At 36.1% G+C, this 20,704-nt stretch overlaps 3 protein-coding genes across 3 annotated transcripts; 2 read left to right on the forward strand and 1 right to left on the reverse strand.

Moving 5' to 3' along the window:
- The first annotated feature begins 1,429 nt into the window (after positions 1 to 1,429).
- LOC127798246 (uncharacterized) lies at positions 1,430 to 5,231 on the forward strand. Its single transcript, XM_052331686.1, is given in 6 exon segments — positions 1,430 to 1,710; positions 1,792 to 3,119; positions 3,990 to 4,235; positions 4,238 to 4,399; positions 4,479 to 4,699; positions 4,795 to 5,231. Coding segments are annotated over 6 exon segments (2,388 nt in total). The 5' UTR covers positions 1,430 to 1,543; the 3' UTR covers positions 5,059 to 5,231.
- A 1,460-nt stretch (positions 5,232 to 6,691) lies between these two features.
- LOC127796247 (60S ribosomal protein L34) lies at positions 6,692 to 9,643 on the forward strand. Its single transcript, XM_052328297.1, has 4 exons — positions 6,692 to 6,861; positions 7,040 to 7,119; positions 9,168 to 9,277; positions 9,371 to 9,643. The coding sequence occupies exons 1-4, from the start codon at positions 6,783 to 6,785 to the stop codon at positions 9,462 to 9,464; spliced, it is 363 nt and encodes a 120-aa protein (XP_052184257.1). The 5' UTR covers positions 6,692 to 6,782; the 3' UTR covers positions 9,465 to 9,643.
- Positions 9,644 to 12,588: 2,945 nt separating this feature from the next.
- On the reverse strand, positions 12,589 to 14,597 carry LOC127797964 (protein FEZ-like). The gene is made up of 3 exons (XM_052331210.1): positions 14,143 to 14,597; positions 13,659 to 13,960; positions 12,589 to 13,547 (listed from the first exon to the last, which is right to left on the reverse strand). Exons 1-3 carry the CDS (start codon positions 14,324 to 14,326, stop codon positions 12,795 to 12,797), a joined length of 1,239 nt encoding a protein of 412 aa, XP_052187170.1. The 5' UTR covers positions 14,327 to 14,597; the 3' UTR covers positions 12,589 to 12,794.
- Between the last annotated feature and the right edge of the window lie 6,107 nt (positions 14,598 to 20,704).

Raw genomic sequence — 20,704 nt, forward strand, 5'->3', positions numbered from 1 at the left:
TATTATATATAATACCAACCACTGTTTGTAGCAACCATTAATGACTTATATTTACTATTAATTGTTCTTTAATCTTTGGATTTGCATGGCTGGAAGCTGGCTTGAAAAGAAATACCATTAATAAGATGATTTAGATTAGGACATACATACAATTGTATTACCTCCTTTTAGTAATTTCTTCATATTTTTCGACCCTTGAACAGAAACTTAATCAAATCCATATTTTGATCAATTCCAACATAGAAAGATGGTCCAGCCGTAATCAGTGGAAATATATATAAAAAATAATATATAGAAAGCATTTTCTCGGCTACCAAACAATTTGGGGCTCAACTCAACTGCATGTAACGGGAACCGGTCCCCTGTTGTATCCGTCTCCATCGTTTCAACACGTCAAATGGTGCCCGAAGAAAAAGACATGCCGTGTCCCAACACCGACAAAACTTCTGTGAGATCCATTCCAATCCAACCCTCCATTGTATTCCTCCCACGTACCTTTCCGTCTCGTCATTTTCCCTGAAATTTGCCCTTAACTTCTACCCCACAATCTTCGCCAACATGGCCGGACTTAGATTCCAAGGGTGTTTCGCTGAGCGGTTTGACCGCTTTTTAAGCTATAATAATAATTTATAAGCTATATAGGTTTTTTTTTTCTTTAAATATTTGACAACTCTTATCAACTTTAAAGTTATTATTAAGCTTAAAAACTATTATATGAGCTTTTTAAAAAGACTGTGGGCTTGAACCCTACAGCTTTTCCAAAATGATGATTAGGGATTACATGCATTGATCAATAAAATTACTTATTTGTCTTTACACAAATTCTATATTTCTCATCTACTCATCTCTTTTGTCTACTGTCTTTGTCGCCGTCACCTCCCTTCAGCTTCGTTCGTTGTCTCCAACTCCTCTATTGCCATTAGCCACCACTTTTAGCTCCATTGTCACCGGTGACCTGCTGACTCTAGATCTATTCCCATCCCCGCCTCCAGCCTTGATCGTCGTCGTTGTCGTCTGTTGCTCGTGCCTCCATTGTCTATCTCCTCCTCCATCCTCCATCGTCGACGGTGTCCTCAATAGTTGTGGAAGTTATATATATATATATATTTGTAAGTGTGTAATATATATTTAATAGTAAAATTTTATATTATTTAATAATATGTCTATTTTTATATTTTTATTAAATTTTAATAATTTATTAGTTTTTTTCAAATTAATACACATAATTATTAATTAATAATTTAAAAATATATTTATCCAAAAGTCTTATCAGTTAAACATTACCTAACTTTTTAACTTTAGACAAATTAAAAATGCAACAACGTTTAAGCTGCTAACGTTTAAGCTGGGTAACTTTTACGCTTTACACAACTTAAACGTTACCCACAGTGGCTAGATTTTTCTCCATAGATTTCATTGTCTGCAAGTGAATGGTCCACTCTCCATTAAAGCTTTTGTGAAGTTACAAAAAGCTGATATATATGCCAAAAATCGGAGTGTTCCACCATCATTGTTTCGCAATGAGAAAAGCTCGCATGCATTGATGGCTTTGATGGAAACCCTAAATTCCCAGTGGTTTGATTTTCCTGATAAGTGTTTTGTGGAGGAGTTCGTTCATAACACAATGTTCAGGCTTGCTACTTCTTTATGGGTTTTGGCCTCTTCCTTCTTGCTTTATCTTTTCAGGTTCATAGCCAGATTCATAGTCAGGTATAAATAATTTTCCTCTCTTCTGGTACGTGGATTTATGTCCTTTTCTATTGTTTGAACGCGTCTTGTTTTGTTTGGCAGGTTGGGGGACGCGGATGAGAGTTCACGGAAGAATGATTCTGAAGAAGAAGAAAATGAAATTGCTGGCGCAGATTCCAAGGTTTTGGAACCGGAAGGGTTTCAACCTCGGACTGGTGAGAAAGAGAACGCTGGTTTCCTGGAAAATTCGCCTAAGCCAAGCACTAGCAAGTACCAGATCACGCCTTGCAAGGATTTAAGTGGATTCATAGAAGAGCCAAAAACTATAAGTTTCACTGTTCATCAGTTGTGTGTGGGTTCAAATGATTCCCCGATTTTTGATGTTGGAAATCATGAAGCTCCCGTTTCTGCGCATCAGGAATTTTCCGCGAGTTCAGATGATGATGATGATTTTCAGGGATTTGATTCTGAAGCAGAGGCCGTTGTTCTTGGAAGAACAGAGGACTCTGTTGAAATCTCATGTAGACAAAGTACTCCAGAGAAACCAGAACAAGCCGTTCCTACTGAAGATGAAGTTGGATTGCTTTCTTTGAATCGAGAATTATCCGTGAGTTCAGATGATGGTTTCGGGGGCGATGATCAAATGATCAACCGAGCCTCCGGAGATGAAGATTTTCCGGAATTTGACTCAGAAGCAGAGGATGTTGTTCTTGAAAAAACAGAGGACCCAGTTGAAATCTCATGTAGGGAAAATGTAGAACAAGCCATCCCTACTGAAACTGACGATGGATTGCTTTCGGATAATCAGTCTTTGCTTTTGGATGCAGAGATTGAGTTTCGTAATTCCGTTGAAAGGGCCTCAATGGAAGTTCACAATCCCAGCCCTTCTGAAGAGAAAGAGATCGAATTTTCAGAGAAAATCCCAAATTCAGAAGAATTTGGTGATACCAGGATTGTTAGTACTGATGAAGAGTACATAGATTTGGAGCCCAATTTGCAATTTTCCAGCCATCGTGATGAAAATTTTCTCAGGAAAGAGTTGTTACACGAACAGGACAATTTACAGAGGATAGAAACAGAGCCGGTGTACAGTTTCGAAGGATTTAAAGAACCAAATTTCCAGAAGAAAAATTCATGGGCTTCAGGTTGGAAGGATGATGATTATGATGATGAGTTTGATATTCTGTTGAAGCATCAAGATTTGATTGAGCAGATGAAAATGGAGATAAAAAATGCCAGAGCCAAAGGGCTTCCCACCATCTTAGAGGAATGTGAGACCCCCAAAATGGTGGAAGATCTGAAGCCACTGAAGATTGATGAAAAGTTTGAGCATAAAGACTTCATGGAAGAGATCCAAAAGGTCTACAAGAGCTACTCAGAGAAGATGAGGAAACTGGACATCTTGAATTACCAAACTCTCCATGCAATTAGTAAGTTCCTAAATCCTAATTCTAATAGCCCCCCACATATTAGAATTTCAGTTTGCTTTCCATGATAAAGAAAATGAATTTATTTATTTATTTTTTAATGGAAGAGATCTTTTAAGGATATGGTATTGCATGGTGGGTCACCATCCTCTTTACACCTCCAATTTCCACACTTAAAGATGATTCTCCTGAATCATGTCGTCTACTTTCAAGCAGGTTATAATCCAAACTAGTAGTGGCCTTTAATGTCATCCATCCGGCCTTTTCCTAATTTCCTCAACTCCATTAAATCTGTCGCCTCAGTACTGTATCAGTGATAAGCCTAATTGATTACTCCACTCTTGTCCCTGTGGCCCATATCATATGTGTTCCAGCACAGTTTTAGTGCTTGCATAGAATCTTTGCTAAATTCAACAGCTAATTCCCAATTTTTACCAATTCAACATTACAGGTAGCTTGAAAAACATGCAAACTGTTTTCTGGATTGTTTGTGTGTATGCAGGGTCGGCTCAAAGGGTTGGAGGGCCTAGGCCATTATTAATTTAAGGATCCTTTAAAAAATAATAAAAAATTCTTTTATTTTTAATTTTTTATAATTGTTTTTCTTTTCAATTGTCATCAAAAGTAAAAAAAATTTGAACAACAACCTCCTTTTTGAGTAGCAGGGCTGGATTTTGAAAATTTTTTGGGGCCCCTTTTTGGGGACCCTAGACATAGGCCTTAGTGGCCTCCCCTTGAGCCGGCCCTGTGTGTACGTATATATATTCTTTAAGAGGGGGTACGAGTCGAGTCGGGTCTAGATCAGATTTATCTAAATTTCACCATGTGATGCTGGTTACATGAATTGATATTGCTGGGTTCATTCTATCACAGGCTTCCTCCAGTGGAAGGATCCGGCTCAGCAACCGGGCCAAAGATCATCGGTTTCTGCAGTGAAATCGGTTCTCTTCCCCAGCCTCTGGCCGTGCAAACTAAGAAGGATCTATGCTGATCCAACACTAAAGTCCATCACTGAATTGCACAGAAAATTGGAAGCGGTTTACGTTGGACAAGCCTGCCTTTCATGGGAAATCCTCCATTGGCAGTATGAGAAGGCAACAGAGCTACTAGAACATGATCCTGAGGCGATCGTCCGTACAGCCAAGTGGCCGGTGAATTCCAACAGTTTCAAGTTCTTATGCAGAGATTTGTGGAGAATGAGCCGTTCCAAGGTCCCAGAGTTCAGAACTATGCCAAGAATCGTTGCGAGCTTCGAACTCTGCTTCAGATACCAGCTCTTCGAGGTAATGCAGACTTTTTACAACCTTTGGAATCATGTAGCAAGTGCAGTCACTGAATAAGGCTTCATTGTGCCCACTGCAGATGATTGCTTGAAGGATGCTGGAGTTGATGGAGTAACCATGGTGTCAATCGCGATGCTGGCTGAAATCATCGACGAATCAATGCGTGTCTTCTGGGAATTCCTTCGCCCAGACAGAGACGAGTCCAACCTGATCTTCAAGGCGTTTCCAGCAACTCATGTCGATCTACGAAATCCATCAGATTCTCAGCTGCTCATTGACATCAAAACCAGTCTCCAGAAGGTTGATTTCTTTCATCATTTTCTTTCTTTCTTCCTGCTGTGGATCAACACCACCTTGCACTATTGTTTCACATTCGAAATTGGTGCATGTCACAGAAGGAGAAAAGGCTCAAGGACACACTGAGAAGTGGGAACTGCATAGTGAAGAAGTTCCAGAAGCATCCAGAAGAAAAACGAATCGATCGAGAGCTGTTGATTGCACAGATTGAACTGAAACTGGTGGCCAGAGTACTAAGCCTATCAAGGCTGACAACGGATCAGCTAGTATGGTGCCAGAAGAAGCTCAAAAAGATTAACTTCTTCGGCAGAAAAGTTCATGTAGAATCTTCATTCTTGCTCTTCCCTTTCCAGGATTTCTAGCTCTTTTTCCCACTACACCACTTTTCAACTTCCCAGTAGATACATGCTGTTGAAAGAGGGAAGAATTATACAAAACGTACAAACCTCACTTGTTATAGCAATACAGCCCAATGTTCTAAAAATAATTATAAACATTTAAAACATTATATGCTCATCGCTAAATAATTTCACTACGATCCAAAACATTATATGCTCGGGATTTTATAATCCGATCGATTACGTAAAGCCTGCGGTAGCAACAGAACTGGGGAAAGTATACAAAAAAAAATAGTTCTTTTTTATTATATTAGTATTTTTTATTAAATTAGTATTAGTTAGTGATTCTAACTTAATGAGTCTTTTCTTCCATAATAAACTATTGGCATCAGTCTTACATTTTGTCTTTGTGGACCGAGGAGAAAGGGGGTTCGACAAGAAGAGAATTGTACTATGAGAGAAGTAAAGAGATCAACCTCTTTCAAATATACAATTTGGATTCTGACAATACAATGTAGTTGGACTTTCATGTCAATCTGAATGAATCATCATTTCTATGGAGGTCAATCTTTGCCTATTAGGAAAGAAGATAGCAAGTTACAAATTCTGTCTCGATAAGACATATATTTTTATTATTACGAAATTCATAAATGAAGTAATTAATGGTGAGATTACCATTATCCTTTTTGTAGTGACGCAGGTGCTCATAGTTGAACATGTCAAGTGGGTTGAATCAGGCTGAGGAAGCAAATTGTCAGGACTCTAGTTCTAGCTAATGATTTTTTTTTTTAAGATAGAAATAAAATTAAGAGAGAAATAAGAAGAATTGAGAGAGAAAGAAATAGAAAATTAAAGAGAAACAAATAGAAATGAAGGAGAAATTGATAGAACATTAGGGAGAATTAGATAGAAATAAGTGAAAAACTACTAAAAGTAAGGTGAAATCGAGAGAAATAAGAAAGAAAATAGACAAAATTAAGAGAAAATAAAGAGACTTTAATAATTTTCTTGATAATTTATTCATATAGTCGACACTGTAAGTTATAGTTGTATATAAAGTTATCAAACAATTATTTATGATGGTTACTAATTGTAACAGTTATAATTTTCACTCTTAATTTCATTACTCTAAATATATAAGGGTAAATAATAATTGAATAAAGATAATAAATTCTTAATTTTTCTAACTTGTGACACTAACTTGATGGTTAAGCAGGTCTTTTGGCTCGTTATTTTTATTTTTTTAAAGATATTAAAAACAATTTTCTAATAATACAATAAAAATGTGATATTAAATAATATTTGATCATTTTATTGAAAAATCACACACAATATAGAATAATATAATAATATAATTTCTTATATTAAATAATAAATCAAACTACTTAAAAATATATATTTTTTATTTTCATATGATCTAAGAACACCAAAAAATAATATTTATATAAACTTTTATTTCATTTAAATTTAATCCGTTCTTCCTCAATTGCATAATTTCTCCCCGACCCGATGGTACACGTCAATGGCACGGAACCAATAGGTCAATCCCGCGTGTTAAAAAGAATCACACGCAGAATCTGCAGAATTACAGCCGTTGAACACTTGAGATCAATGTCAGCCGTAGGATCTAGGGCGAAGCACGCTTAAAAACTCCTCCATTGGCAAACGTTTCTCGTATTCTCTCCCTCGATAAACCCTTCTGCCTCAGCTCACCAGAGAGAGAGAGAGAAAGAGAGAGAGGCGAGAAAATGGTGCAGCGGCTCACTTACCGGACGCGGCACAGCTACGCCACCAAATCCAACCAGCACCGTGTCGTCAAAACGCCCGGTGTGCTCTTCAATTCCTGATTTCTTCGTGTATATATATGTATATGATTATGTATATTTATTTGCATGCGTACCAATCTTCTTGGTAGAGAGATTATGTACATTACAATGTGTTTGCGAATGCTTGATTTGTTTATGTATTTATGGCTCTGAGGCTCGTTGGTAAATGGGGATAATAGGTGGGAAACTGGTGTACCAGAGCACCAAGAAGCGAGCTAGCGGTCCCAAGTGCCCGGTCACTGGCAAGAGAATCCAAGGAGTATGGCCTCTTCTTCTCATTTTTGTTCTTTTTTAGTTTGTGGGTTCGCATTATGTTCTAGTTCTGTTTTGTTACCTATGCTGATTGCCACAACAATTATCGCCAGGACCAATTTTTCTGTGGTGGAATAATTTTTCTAGCAACTGTCACAATCCTTAAGCCCACTAGTCTAGGTGGTGTCGGCTAGATGAGGCAATTTACCTATGTTTGGAGTTTTGGTGTCAAAAGTTATATTGGGTGGTAGAATGATCCTGGTGGTGGTGGATCTTACAGAAGTTAGAGAGTTGCAGAAATCTAGATGAGTCAATTTTTATTTTTTCTAACTGGGGTACCTACTGACGAATTTTGTTTGATATTATATTTCTTTTATTTTTTTTCATACTTTTCTTAGGTAAAGACATCATTACCTAGATGCATTTTGTAAGTGAAATTTTGCAGCAATTGCATGGACAGTGAGGTGAACTGCCAATGTGTCCAATAAAAATGGTTACTCAATCAGTAATGATAGTTTCCTCTGCTAATATCTTTTAAATGCCAACTTTTTCGTGCATTTAGATTTGTCTTGGGCATGTTTGTGTGTTTGTTTGATTGGTGGGGCATGATTGGGAATATGAAGATTACCAAGGAATCGAGCTGTGTGTTATAAGATTATAGGCCATGTGAGTGTTATAAGATTGTTCTGATGGGGTTACTGAAGATTGAGGAGGGATGATCATGTACCGGAGTGGCATTTATGAATTAAGAACATATAAAAAATGTTACCAGATAAAGCTTAATGACTGAGAAAGATCAAGCTTACAAACCCTAAACCTTCATTAACCCTGTATCCCAGTGTATTGTATAACTTTTGATGGGTAAATGGGTTGGACTGTGCATGTTTGACAGCCAATGGGGTTTGAAGCAACAGATTTGTGACCAGAATGGAGGCTGAGGCTTTAAATGTGCTTTGGTATGATGCTATATGATGCAATAACATAGGGCCACAAGATGCATATGACAAACTTTGAGTTGCTACATTTAGTCTGCATTTCAATCCCCTTTTGGACCATATATTGAAGATTTTGATTGCAAAATTGCTCTTATTAGTTCCAGAAATTAAATGCTGTCAAATAGGGATGTAAATGGGTTCGCCAAGTACCCATTTGCATACTTGATTTAGTATATGTTCAAAACCTTATGCCTATATCCCCCAATTATGAATTTCCATACTTGTTTAATTGGGGGGATTTTAGATGGGGTTAATTGGGGACTCATTGACATCCCTACTTTCAAGTGGTCATTTAGAAGTTAACTCACTAAAAAAATGAAAGCCAAAATGGCAGGCAATTATATTCTTCGCTTTTATAGAATGTGCTGGGAGGTTAATGACAGGGGCTCTATCTGTCCTAATGGAGGGTTGTAATTCTAAAACCTAGCTGGCTGCTCAATGACATGGTTAAGTCAGATACTATAAAATGGTGGTTGGTGGTTAGTTTCTCACGAGTATTAGTAAAAATGGTCAATTCCCAAGTAGGGATGGGTATTTTCTCTAAAAATTACTACTACTAAATGATGTTGATAATGTTGATCAAAGCCCGGAACCCTATCTGTTACACACGTACACACAAATAAAAAAAGAAATGATGTGGTAAGTTATATGTACTAACAAGTCATATTAACATGGTGAGTATCACTATGACTAGATCAACTATCTCAATGTACAATCAAGGTACATTATGTTCTTTCATATCACCGCTTATTATTGTACAATGTAGTTAAATCTGATATTAACAAAAAATCAGTTCCCGAGCAGTTGTTTTCTGCCTTAAACAATGTAATTTTATACCCTCCCTAATGGCATATTGAAATGCTGCCATTTAACATGCAATGCAATCTCCCAGTCCACTATGTTGATATTGCTGTTTTGTTAGAACGGGTAATCTTCATTTATTAATTGCAACTAAAGAGTTCATTTGATGGAGCATTTTGTCTGGATTTTGTGTGTTTCAAACATCATTTCATTTGTTTGTTACGTCAAACTGATGAGACGGTGTTGATTGTACCTGTAGATTCCTCATTTGAGGCCTGCTGAATATAAGAGATCCAGATTGTCTCGAAATCGGAGGACTGTGAACCGTGCTTATGGTGGGGTCTTGTCTGGAGGTGCCGTAAGGGAAAGGTCCGTTGATGCTTTAACATTTAACTCTCTTCTTCCGTTGATGCTTGTTTCTAGCTCTTAACAAGTTTATGGTTATTGTTGATATCTTTATAGGATCATCAGAGCCTTTTTAGTGGAAGAGCAAAAGATTGTGAAGAAAGTCTTGAAAATTCAGAAGGCCAAAGAGAAGCAAGCTGCTAAGAGCTGAGCTTTGGAAGATATTTTGATTCAAAATTGCAGCGAGAGAATTTTGGACATGCCCAGGCATCAGAGAAATGTAATTTGTGGTATTCAAATTTCGTTTTGTATCTTCTTAGGCTGTTTGAACTAGTACTTCATTTCTTCACTTTGTCAACAAGTAGATTATGCTGGTGCTCTTTTTGACCACCCCTATTATTTCAAATTAGTGTCTGGATTGTTTCCATGAAATGCGGATACAGTTGCTTTTAAAGGTAGGGGTATTAACAGTGAAGCACGGAAATGGAGAAAACAGCCTGAAACATTTTTTGGGCTGTCTGTAAATTGCCAAACGTTTCGGGACTGTTTTGCAATTTACATAAAATGACTGGAAACGCGTTTCCAACGACAGCGGTCAGTCAGGCCCTCGCTGGCTGTCACGCATCTCGCACGCATCCTGATTCCAGTAGGCTGGATGAAACCCCTTTTTTTCCCTCTCTTTTTTTCTTCTTTCTTTTTCTTTCACTTTGTTTTTGAATCCGTTATCACTCACGCACGTTGCTGCTCACTTGTCGCCATTCCGTTGTTTTCGGTTCCTCGTTCCTTCGCCAAAGATCGCCCCTCTTGGTGTCGAATCTTGAAGTCTCACTGCCAGTCGTTCCTTTTATCGATCACCACTATCTCTCCCTCTCAGGTCGTCGCCGGTCAAGCTCCTTTCCCCTTTCTCTCTCTCTGTTCATCTAACTCTTACTTTGTTTTCTTTCTTTATGTTTGTGTTGATATACATGAGATGTGAGCTATGTTTATGTTTGTGTTTAGGGTTTAGGATTGTTTGAATGCATTGTGAATTTTATTTTATATTTGTTTGAATGTATTATGGAATTTATGTTTATTGTTTATATTTATTTGTATTATATTTGAATTATTTTTATAATTTTTTTATTAAAAATTATATTTATAAAAGTTTATATTTTTTAAATTTACATTTTTATCTTGTATTTTTATTTTTTTATAAAAACGTTTTTCATTTATACCGTATTTTAATTTTTTGGAAGGAAAAGAAAATAAATGTTTTTACATCTATGTAAAAATGTATGGGTGGTTTATGTTGTATGAAAATATCTCATAAGAATCGTTTTCTTATTTTTGAAACGTTTCGAAAATATTTGTTATTTCCGTTTCGAACTTTATTTATATTTATTTTTTTTAAAAAATATTCGTTTTTATGTTTTTATTTTTTATAAAAAATATTTTTTATTTCTGTTTCGATTTTCGTGGAATATAGTGGGTGGTAATACTATAGAATAAAGTAATATATTACACACACACACGGGCAATGCTTCTTTTTCTACCGAGCTGAACCCAATCAAGAAATTATATTATAAAGTAATATATTACACACACACAATCACACACGGCTTTTTTACATTAAGAGCCTAATAGAAACCAATGCATATATGAAAACACTAATTAAGAACTAAGGCCTAACTAACTAATTAAATTGTAAATTCTTAGCAGAATTGCATAATATTATATATAATATTCTTTAACTATAAAAATAAGAGTAAGATGAATGGTGTTTCAAGAAGCAGTTGCAAGCAAATCCTGGAGCTTCACCTTAATTTCTTCTTCTTTTTTTCCCTTTAAAAGTTACCAAAATAATGTAGCAGTTATGAATTTTTTATACAGGTTAAGCTATGATAGAAGGATTTTTCTCTTCTCAATCATTATCCTCAATTGCATCTTCTTCTAATAAATTCAAGTTGGCCACAATACAAAACATTATAATTACAATGTCAATTGATGCAAAATAAGATTGTGACTGGGTCCTAGTAAAATAAATATTAATTAAAAAGCATATCCGGTAATAGACAGCTAAAATTAAGAGTGTTCAAAAAAATTAATAAATTGTGAAAATCGATTAAACCGTATCACATCGCACTGTGTGGTTTTTTAAGAGAGGTGTTCTGGCATGGTTTGAGAAATCCTCAAACCGTGCAGTTTATAATTTGAGAATTTCTTTGTTCAGTTTAATCTGAACTGGTCGAGGATAATGTAATAATAAAAAAATTATGAAATAATTTATTTTGATAAATTATTTATCAAAATAAATTGTTTATCAATCTGTTTAACAGTTTATATATAAATTGTTTATTTTATTTTGTTTATAATAATAATTTATTTTAAAAATTATAAAACAATTTATATATTCATAATGTTTATATATAAATAATCTGTTTTGTTTATATATAATTTTTTATTTATTTTGGTTCATAAGCTAAATAGTTGATGAAATAATTTATGAAACTGAAGAAATCGCACCACAAAAATAGATGAATTAATATTTTGGATGTTTTGGGTAAATCGTGAAAATTGTACCAAATCACACTGTATTTTGCGGTACGATTTCTGCTCACCAAATTAGATCGCACGGTCTGGTTTGATAGAAAAATTGTACAAGCAATTTAGTGTACTAAAAATATCAAAAATCGACTAAACCGAACCGTGCACACCCTTTCCCAAAATTGCTCTAGCATTGGACTTTTTTTTTTTTTTGGGGGTTTGGGCCAAATCCTTGGTCTAAGCTTTATGTTTGGGTGCAACAACTCTGTTGGGGTAACCTCTTTTGTACTGGCTATTTTGAACTTGAAATTAAAAAAAAAAAAAAGATTTTATAATTGAGTGTTTATATTCATCAAAAATCAGAGTTTTAAACGTTTGACAAATCTTAGTCATTCATTAGTGTGAGAAGATAGAATTATATTCACATACATGCATATATATATATATGTATGTATGTATATAACACTTGTCTGGAAAATTTTTTAGAGATAATTATTTCCATAACCTAAACAAATAATTTTCTTATCATAAAAAGAAACTATATAGAGGCTCATCCTCAATGATTTATATTGATAACACATTAAAATAATCTCTCGAACCAAACCATGACATTATCACAAGGGCAATTAAGGAGCAGCATCTGAACACATTGTCACCATGGAGCCAATATCACAGTTCATGCATCAACAATCATTTGGCCAATACTATCACCATCTTCATCGTCATCATATATATATATATATATATGTATATAGAAACACGCATTCAGTACTGTAAGGAGATGCAGAGAGAGAGAGAGAATATTTTTCAGTATCTTAACCGCTAGATTTGTCATTCATCAGTTAGGAAACAAATGCAAGGGTCTAGAGGAAATTATACAATTGATTGCACCCTATCTAAAGAGTGTTAGTTAAAATGAGCTTGAACCTGAGAACTTGGGAAGACAAAAACTGGGGGAGAACAAAAACAATATTGGGTTATGGCTAGCTGTGTATCAACTTGAACTTCTTCTTCTTCTTCAAGTATAGCACTTGTTAGTGGAGTAGCTAGTCGACATCTCGCTGGGACAAGGAGAAGAACTCCACAGCAAACCGTAATATTCAGCAGGCATGCTCAAAGGCAAGCTGTAGGGATTCCCAGCCCCAGATCTTATGCTCATCCACTGGTCCTCGAGATGCGCCCCGTTGGGATGCTTCATTAAGCTTGTTTCTTCCCCATGTCCAACACTGGCCTGAACTTCCTGTGCCAAAGCATTAGCACTCGAGAAACCACCATGGCATTGCTGATCTTGCAAGCCACTCAGCTGGTCTATGCTTTCATGATGAGAGGCCTTGCAGAAATCTTCCATTATGGAATATTGTGGCATGGTTAAGACCATAGACATAGGAGGTGCATCCACTCTGCAGGGTCCTGACGATGAAGTGTCGAGGCACGAAAACGCGTAAACCGAGGGAAGGTCCACGCTTGAAATGGAGACTTGAGAAGGAGGAGGCTTGGTGGCCATGGTGCTGATGGGAAGATCTAGAGGGGAGAAACTAGTAATGCATGATTGTTGAAGATCAGTAGCACTGTTGGAGCTAAATTGGGCGGATGAACTAGATTTATTTGTCATTGATGGCAAGTTCTCTGAAGTGAACTGATTGCTGTTAGAGCCTTGGATGAATGTATCCAATGTGGGATCAGGCAGTGGGGAGAAACAAGAATGGGAGATGGCTCTTTGTGCAGTATTTGAGCTTGTTTTCTTGAAGATCCTGCAAATTGCCCATGCATCCTGCAAGCCCCCACAAGTAGACGCAATAGATCTTAATATTATATATATATATATATATGTAGCCTTGTAATTAATATATGAAATGGAAGTATTCATGGGATTTTGGTTTACATTTGGAGGTATGGCTTTATCGATGAGTCTCTTCTGTGGGAATGAGTCGGCGAGTGAAGGTAACCGAAACTCGTGCATCATCCAGTCAGTTTTGATGCCCTTAGCGGCTCTACCTTTGTAGAACACAAGGGACTTCTTCAAGCCAATACACTTTGATCCGTCCGAGGAGTAGATCGGCCGGTCAGTGCCGGTGGCTTTCCAAAACCCGGCTCCGGTCACCCTGTTCGGCCTCGCGCTGTTTCTGTACTTGCGGTCCCTCGGGCAGTAGAAGTACCACTCTTTCTCCCCAGTAGTTGCCAACTCTGCCATTCCAAAAACCAAGATATATATATATGTATATATGCGGTTGATTTGTTACAAAGATAAGAATGAACAGATTTATACATTGAAGCCATAAAAGTAGATCGTGATCCATCCATATCATTAAAGCATGAAACATGCAAGAAAGAAAATAAGAAGGTTTGAATTTGAATCTGAATCTTACTTGGGAGATCCCATGGATCATATTTGTAGATGTCTAGCTGCTTGATGAGTTCAATGGAGAGAGGTCGCTGCTGGACCTTCCTCTTTAGGTAAAAACCAACAAGTTCTTCATCAGTTGGATGAAACCGAAACCCGGGCAGCATGATCTCATCCATCTTATCAGTTTGATCACTTCTTTTATCCATCCTTTTTCCTTCACCCTTCTCTAAATCTAACGAAACTTTTTCCACCAAAACAATCACAGATATATATATATATCTTACCACACGGTACTATCCAAAAGTTAAGAAACCCTAAAGCTAGGATGAGGTTGAACAGAAAGAGGTGGAGACCAAGAAGCATGCAGTGTTTCACAACGGAGTTTCACTTAATTTGAAGCCATTATATGCTTCCTGAGAAGGGTTCTGGGTCCGAAGGATCAGCCGCCTTTTGTGGTAACTTTAAAGCAGCTGCGTGTGTTTTTGTGACGATTGGAGTTAACTCTCAGAGAAGCTCAATTTTTAGGATTAGAGCAATCTTCTCAAGAACAACTACCGAGAAACCCTAAGTCAAGGATATGGATTTCCTGCAAAGACTTCTAAGTCACTTATGCCTCCATGAACCCATTTGTGGTTAGTTTAATCCAAATGGAGGAATCTCAAGAAGCTAGTAAATCAGGGGTTTATTGGGATCATGCTTGGTTGTCAATTTCTTATTAATTACTCATTAACTCTCTCTCATTCAAGGGTTTTAACTCTCACCTCCACGTCCAGACAAAGAAAAAATTCCAACCTAAGGGTTTCTTTAATAACCTTTGGTTTGAAATTGGATTTGGAAAGGTGGACCTAAACCTACTTCCAATGCAAAGCCCAAAATTATTTTCAACTGTTAAGGTCCTAGCTGTGATTAGAATCAAGTTTTTATTAGTTTAGATAGATTTAGTTTCTCAGGATCCAAAAATACCATTTCTATTCCATTCCCCACAGCTTCTATTCCTGACTTGTCAGGTTAAATTAAATGTAATGAATATAAATTGTGGCCAACTTTGGACTGCTAAGAGATGCCCCTAAAAGGTTCATATATATTATAACTCTCTCTCTCTCTCTCTCTATATATATATATATATTTATATGATCACATATAATATATCACTTAGGTAAACATATAATATATGTAGATCCATATATTTGGACCCCACACCCCCTTTTACCTTTATTTCAGAGTTAAAACTCCATCCAGATGGACAAAGTTGACTTTATCAATGGTCTAATATTGGCTTTTGGCTGGGACGGGGTCATTCTTGCAAAGGTATTTTCCTTCCTCTCAAGAACAGTTTTGCCCCTGATACACACACACACACACACACACATATTATATTAATTTGAGGGTGGAAATTCAGGTGCATCAAGGTTTGGCAGGAAACTCCACATTTGCTGCTTATAAGCTGACCTTTTTTTGCTTTATTTTCACATTTGAATCAATAACATTTTGCTGGCATTTTAAATGTAGAACCAGCTAGCTAGCTAGCATGAAAGTTTCAGATATCAAGCCTTTCCATCTTCTTTTTCTTTTTTATTCATGAGAATCCGTAATCATTATTCTTTGAATATGCATCGAGTAGACTCGTAAAACATGAATAATAATCTACAAATTATAAACACTAAGTAATTAAACACACACAAAAAATCTATATATGTAAGAACTCAGTCCCAGAAATGTTTGAAACCTTGTGGCATTAAGTCATATACCACTAGCTAGGCACAAGAAATGCTCCTCGTACTTGTAATTTTCACATAAATGAAACTAATTAGGCTTAGATTGCTCTAAACAGCAGCAATGAGAAGAGCCTAACCTAGGTCATATCAAGTTTTCCAAAGTGCAAAACAGCTGAAACACTTCCATTATTATATTAAAACTTGTATCTCACGCGCACAGACGAAACGTGTTAACTGGTTTGGCCCTTCAATATGAATACTAATTAAATTTTGACAACCCATCATTACCATATATAAATTCTCACTAATAAAAGTAACATAAATTACTCCAACTAACTTTATATCAAAATACATCGAATTATCAAAATGATAATAAAATAACTATAGTCTAATCTCAAATAAGATAAAAAAGAGATATACCAAATTAGATACAAATTTTTAATACAACTATTATCATATATGTTAGATATAAATGGCAAGTACCTGAGTGCAAGATATCACTTTTCTTACACTCTTACTTAAAAGCTATTACTACTTTGGGTGTAAAGGTGAAATCCTTCATCTTAAGTGCTCCCACACATTATTTTATGCATGTGGGAGGGGTTAATTACAGTACACGGCAGCGCATCAAATAAGAGACACAGTGCATAGTGCCCACAAAGAACCACCCCTATAAGAGAGTAAAGCTCCCACAGTTGCGACTACTATGACTCGAACTTACATACTTGAGTGCTACTTAAAAATCAATCGTGCTACGTCCATGGAGACTAGCTCTTCGCTACTTTATTTTGTCCTATTGTTGGCTATGAATTAAGAAATGGAGACCTTTCTTAACCACACCTCAATGTTTATTTATTTATTTGTTTTTGGATGGGTACAAATATTTAGTACTTTATCAGCATGCATGCTTTAAGAGACACTGACGATTTTCACTATTGAAGCACGTGAATCTATCATTTATTATTAGTAGTAATTTGCACCATTTACCCTTTTCCTAGATAACCCTCCGAATCCTATTAATGGGGTGGCAATGGGTTTCTTTCTCCCATTCTCCTTCGATTTTGTAGCCCTTTTGGGGAAAACCAGGGTTAGGGTTTCCTCAATTTCTTGCTTTCTGCAAAGCAATTATGCAAAGTAAGCAAGCTTTTAGGCAGTAGTTTGAGTTTTAATTACCTTTTATAGCCCTCCAGTCCAATGCTCAAAATTGATGAATAATATATATATATATAAAGAGAGAGAGAGAGAGAGAGCAAATAAATATAGTAAAAAGGGAAGTTGAGCTTACAAACTCAAATATCTACTCAGTGGATAGCAAGCAAGTACCCACTAATAAATGGTGGGGGAAGTTTAGGTTCAGCAAGCACCGAGTCAAAACTCAAAAATGGCCAAACTTTGGGGACTCCAAAGTTAGTGAAAGTCCCAAAATCAAGCCCTCGTTTGCAACCCTTCCTGTCTGTTCTTTGACCTCGGCTTTGCTTCCCATACCATACGTACGTGCATTTAAACTTTAAAAAAAACAGTCAAATTCTTCAAACCTAGCTAAGAAGCACTACCCTTATTGCACCTCAGTCAATAATAACGTGCAAACCGGTTACATTGTCAAGTGAATATATATATATATAGCAAACTGAATATTTTACCCAAATTGTTAAATTTCATAGCTTTCACTGAAAAACCCTGGTGAAGCCTGTTCTTCCATCTTCTATTTTTAGTTTATATATAATGACTTGGCAGGAATATATATATATATATATATTAGAGTACGATCCAATAATGGTTGAGTATTTTTAAAAGGATAGTTCGATTTTGTGTCACTAATATTTTTTATCTCATGGGACTTAAATACTCTTAATGAGATTACGGTAACGTGTCTTTTAGGCTACAAAAGTAGTGCATAAGAAAGAGAAGAAAAATGGCAAAATTCTTGGAGAAATTCAGATTTCAGTTTCTACTTACGCAGCTATGATTAAACAGATGATCAGATGGTGTTTTGTGGTTCGATTGAGCTGAAATTTGGCAGGTTTGTTCTAGACTCATGGTCCTAGGATCTGAATAGTGGAGATCTGATTTGGAGGTCGAGATTCTTGGGAATCAAGTCATTTTCGTATTGCCTTGTGGTTTAACTTGTTCTTCCCCAACTCTTTTGTTATTACATTAATTTGAGATAAATTTGATTATGTATTTTGTTTCTTACCTCTTGCGATTGTTGAGAGGATTTTATAACCCAAATTTAGTGATATTAGTAGAATTTTAAGTAGACTTAGATTCTGGGATTTTTACTTTTCACATTTAGAGAATTTTCTACGTAAATTAATTCTTCTTTATTTTTACTATTGCATTTGGTACTTAACTAGTTATTTTGTTTTCTCACATGTTTTCACAAGTTAAGAGATTGGGCATATTGATCCCAACATATATATATATATATAATTTTCATAAAAATAATCTAATTTATTAATATTTATAAGTTAAATTTTATTTAAACTCTTTCTCACACATTTATATCATTTGATCTCTTAAATCTTCAGCGAACTGAAACACTTGCGTAACTAATTAAAGGAAATCAACCGAAACCCGTTAGTAGCAACAAGCGATAGCAGATGACAAATTATCCCTTTCTTTTATTTTTACAAAAGATTTTCAAGACCACATTGTTATAATCCAATGAACTAAATTATATCACTCTATTTTGTCTTTCAATAAACTTGACTAAAACTAGCATTAAACCACCTAAATAGTAAGTGATTAAGAATTAAATTTTCAATCTCAAAACTCACCATATGTTACTTGTTCCCGACCTTTCTTCCCCATTTAACATTTTTTGGTATATGCCGGATAACATCCAGCACTACTTTGTAACTTTTACAACTCTTAATTTAAAACCCAAAACTACATACAAATGATATGAAAACTTTCAATATCTTTCATTTCATAAACAGAGAAACTAGGCAAACAAAATGTAAGGAAAACAATAAAAAACCGTGACCAAACATTTAATCTCATTTGTCTTCCAAACACAGAAGCAGCTTAAAAAAGAAAGGAGATGCGTTCGTCTTACTTCACTAATCAATTGTCTTAACTACCATCCTCATAAATTATAATGCACTCAACTGTAGGCGAAGCATTGCCTCATAAATGTAACAAAGTAAATGATTAATCAGCCAGCTACAGGTCAGGTTATCACACAACATGGCTCTACAGAAGTCATGAACAGACAGGCCAGCAAAAATTACTGGTTCTTCTGGAAAGTAAACAATTTTCTAAGCTATGTAACTGAGTAAGTTTTCGCCATTCTATTAGGTTTAGGAACCAATTTAGGTTTGTTGAGGTGTGATACCTAACAAGTCTAAGGCGATGATGTTTGGTCGGGTAAGTTATTTATCATAGGTCTCGTCCCAGGATTGATAGTTTTTTGGAAAGGTCCAATTCCACAAATGGGTGGCCCAACAAGAATATGGTCCAAGTACATTTATCTTGTGTTTGAGGAAAGTTGGGCTTGGCCCAACAGCTCAAACCAAGGACCAAGCCCATTGTCTAAAGCCCACAATGCCTTATCTAAAAGCTCATATATATATATACACCTGAGTTTGACCTAACTTCTTCATTTCTATTAAAGGCGTTGTTCTCTAATTGATTCCAATGGAGGTTTGGTTTCTTCTTCTGACTGATTCCATGCAAGTTTGTTTCCCCTATCTTATCTCAACCTATTGGATAACCCTATGGTTATCCTCATATTTGAAAAAATCTATCTGGTTCTTGGGAAGGGATCTAGAGATTCATTTTTTAGGAGAGCCGAGAGAGAAGGAAGAGAGTGAATGCGAGAAGAGAGAGAGAGCCGAGAGTGAGAAGAGTGCTCTCCTTGGTGGGGTTTCTTCGTCCTTGTGTGGATGTGCAATTCTCGGTTGTGGGTTTTGTGATTGAGGCTATTTTGGGTGTCGATTGAATGTAGTTCTTGGATTGTACTTGGAACCGATTCTAGGTTACCTTTTGTGGGTGTCGGATCAATCAATATTGAGCCTTGCAAATCCATCTTCTTCTTCTCCATTGTCGAGAAACAACAGGGAGTTTGCTATTTTAAATTTTCAGCTTCTGTTCTTTAAGTTCTACTTACTATTTTTGCTATTTCTTTGCCCTAACAATTTTGTTTTCCCTATCTTATCTCAACCTATCGGTTAACCCTATGGTTATCCTCATATTTGAAAAAATCTATCTGGTTCTTGGGAAAGGATCTAGAGATTCATTTTTGAGGAGAGCCGGGAGAGAGGGAAGAGAGTGAATGCGAGAAAGAGAGTCGAGAGTGAGAAAAGTGTTCTCCTTGGTGGGGTTTCTTCATCCTTATGTGAGTGTGCGATTCTCGATTGTGGGTTTTGTGATTGAGGAGATTTTGGGTGTCGATTGAATTTAGTTCTTGGATTGTGTTTGGAACCGATTCTAGGTTACCTTTTGTGGGTGTCAGATCAATCAATATTGAGCCTTGCAAATCCACCTTTTTCTTCTCTATTGCCGAGCAACAACAGGGAATTTGCTGTTTTAAATTTTTAGCTTCTATTCTTTAAGTTCTACTTACTATTTTTGCTATTTCTTTGCCCTAACCATTTTGTTTTCTTTATTTTATCTCAACCTCTCAGTTAACCCTATGGTTATCCTCATATTTGAAAAAATCTATCTGATTCTTGGGAAGGGATCTAGAGATTCATTTTTGAGGAAAACCGAGAGAAAGGGAAGACAGTGAATGCGAGAGAAAGAGCCGAGAGTGAGAAGAGTGTTCTCCTTGGTGGGGTTTCTTTGTCTTTGTGTGGGTGTGCAATTCTCAATTGTGAGTTATGAGATTGAGACTATTTTGGGTGTTGATTGAATGTAGTTCTTGGG

The sequence above is a fragment of the Diospyros lotus genome, chromosome 3 (assembly GCF_014633365.1).
Source record: "Diospyros lotus cultivar Yz01 chromosome 3, ASM1463336v1, whole genome shotgun sequence".
Classification (NCBI taxonomy): Eukaryota; Viridiplantae; Streptophyta; class Magnoliopsida; order Ericales; family Ebenaceae; genus Diospyros; species Diospyros lotus.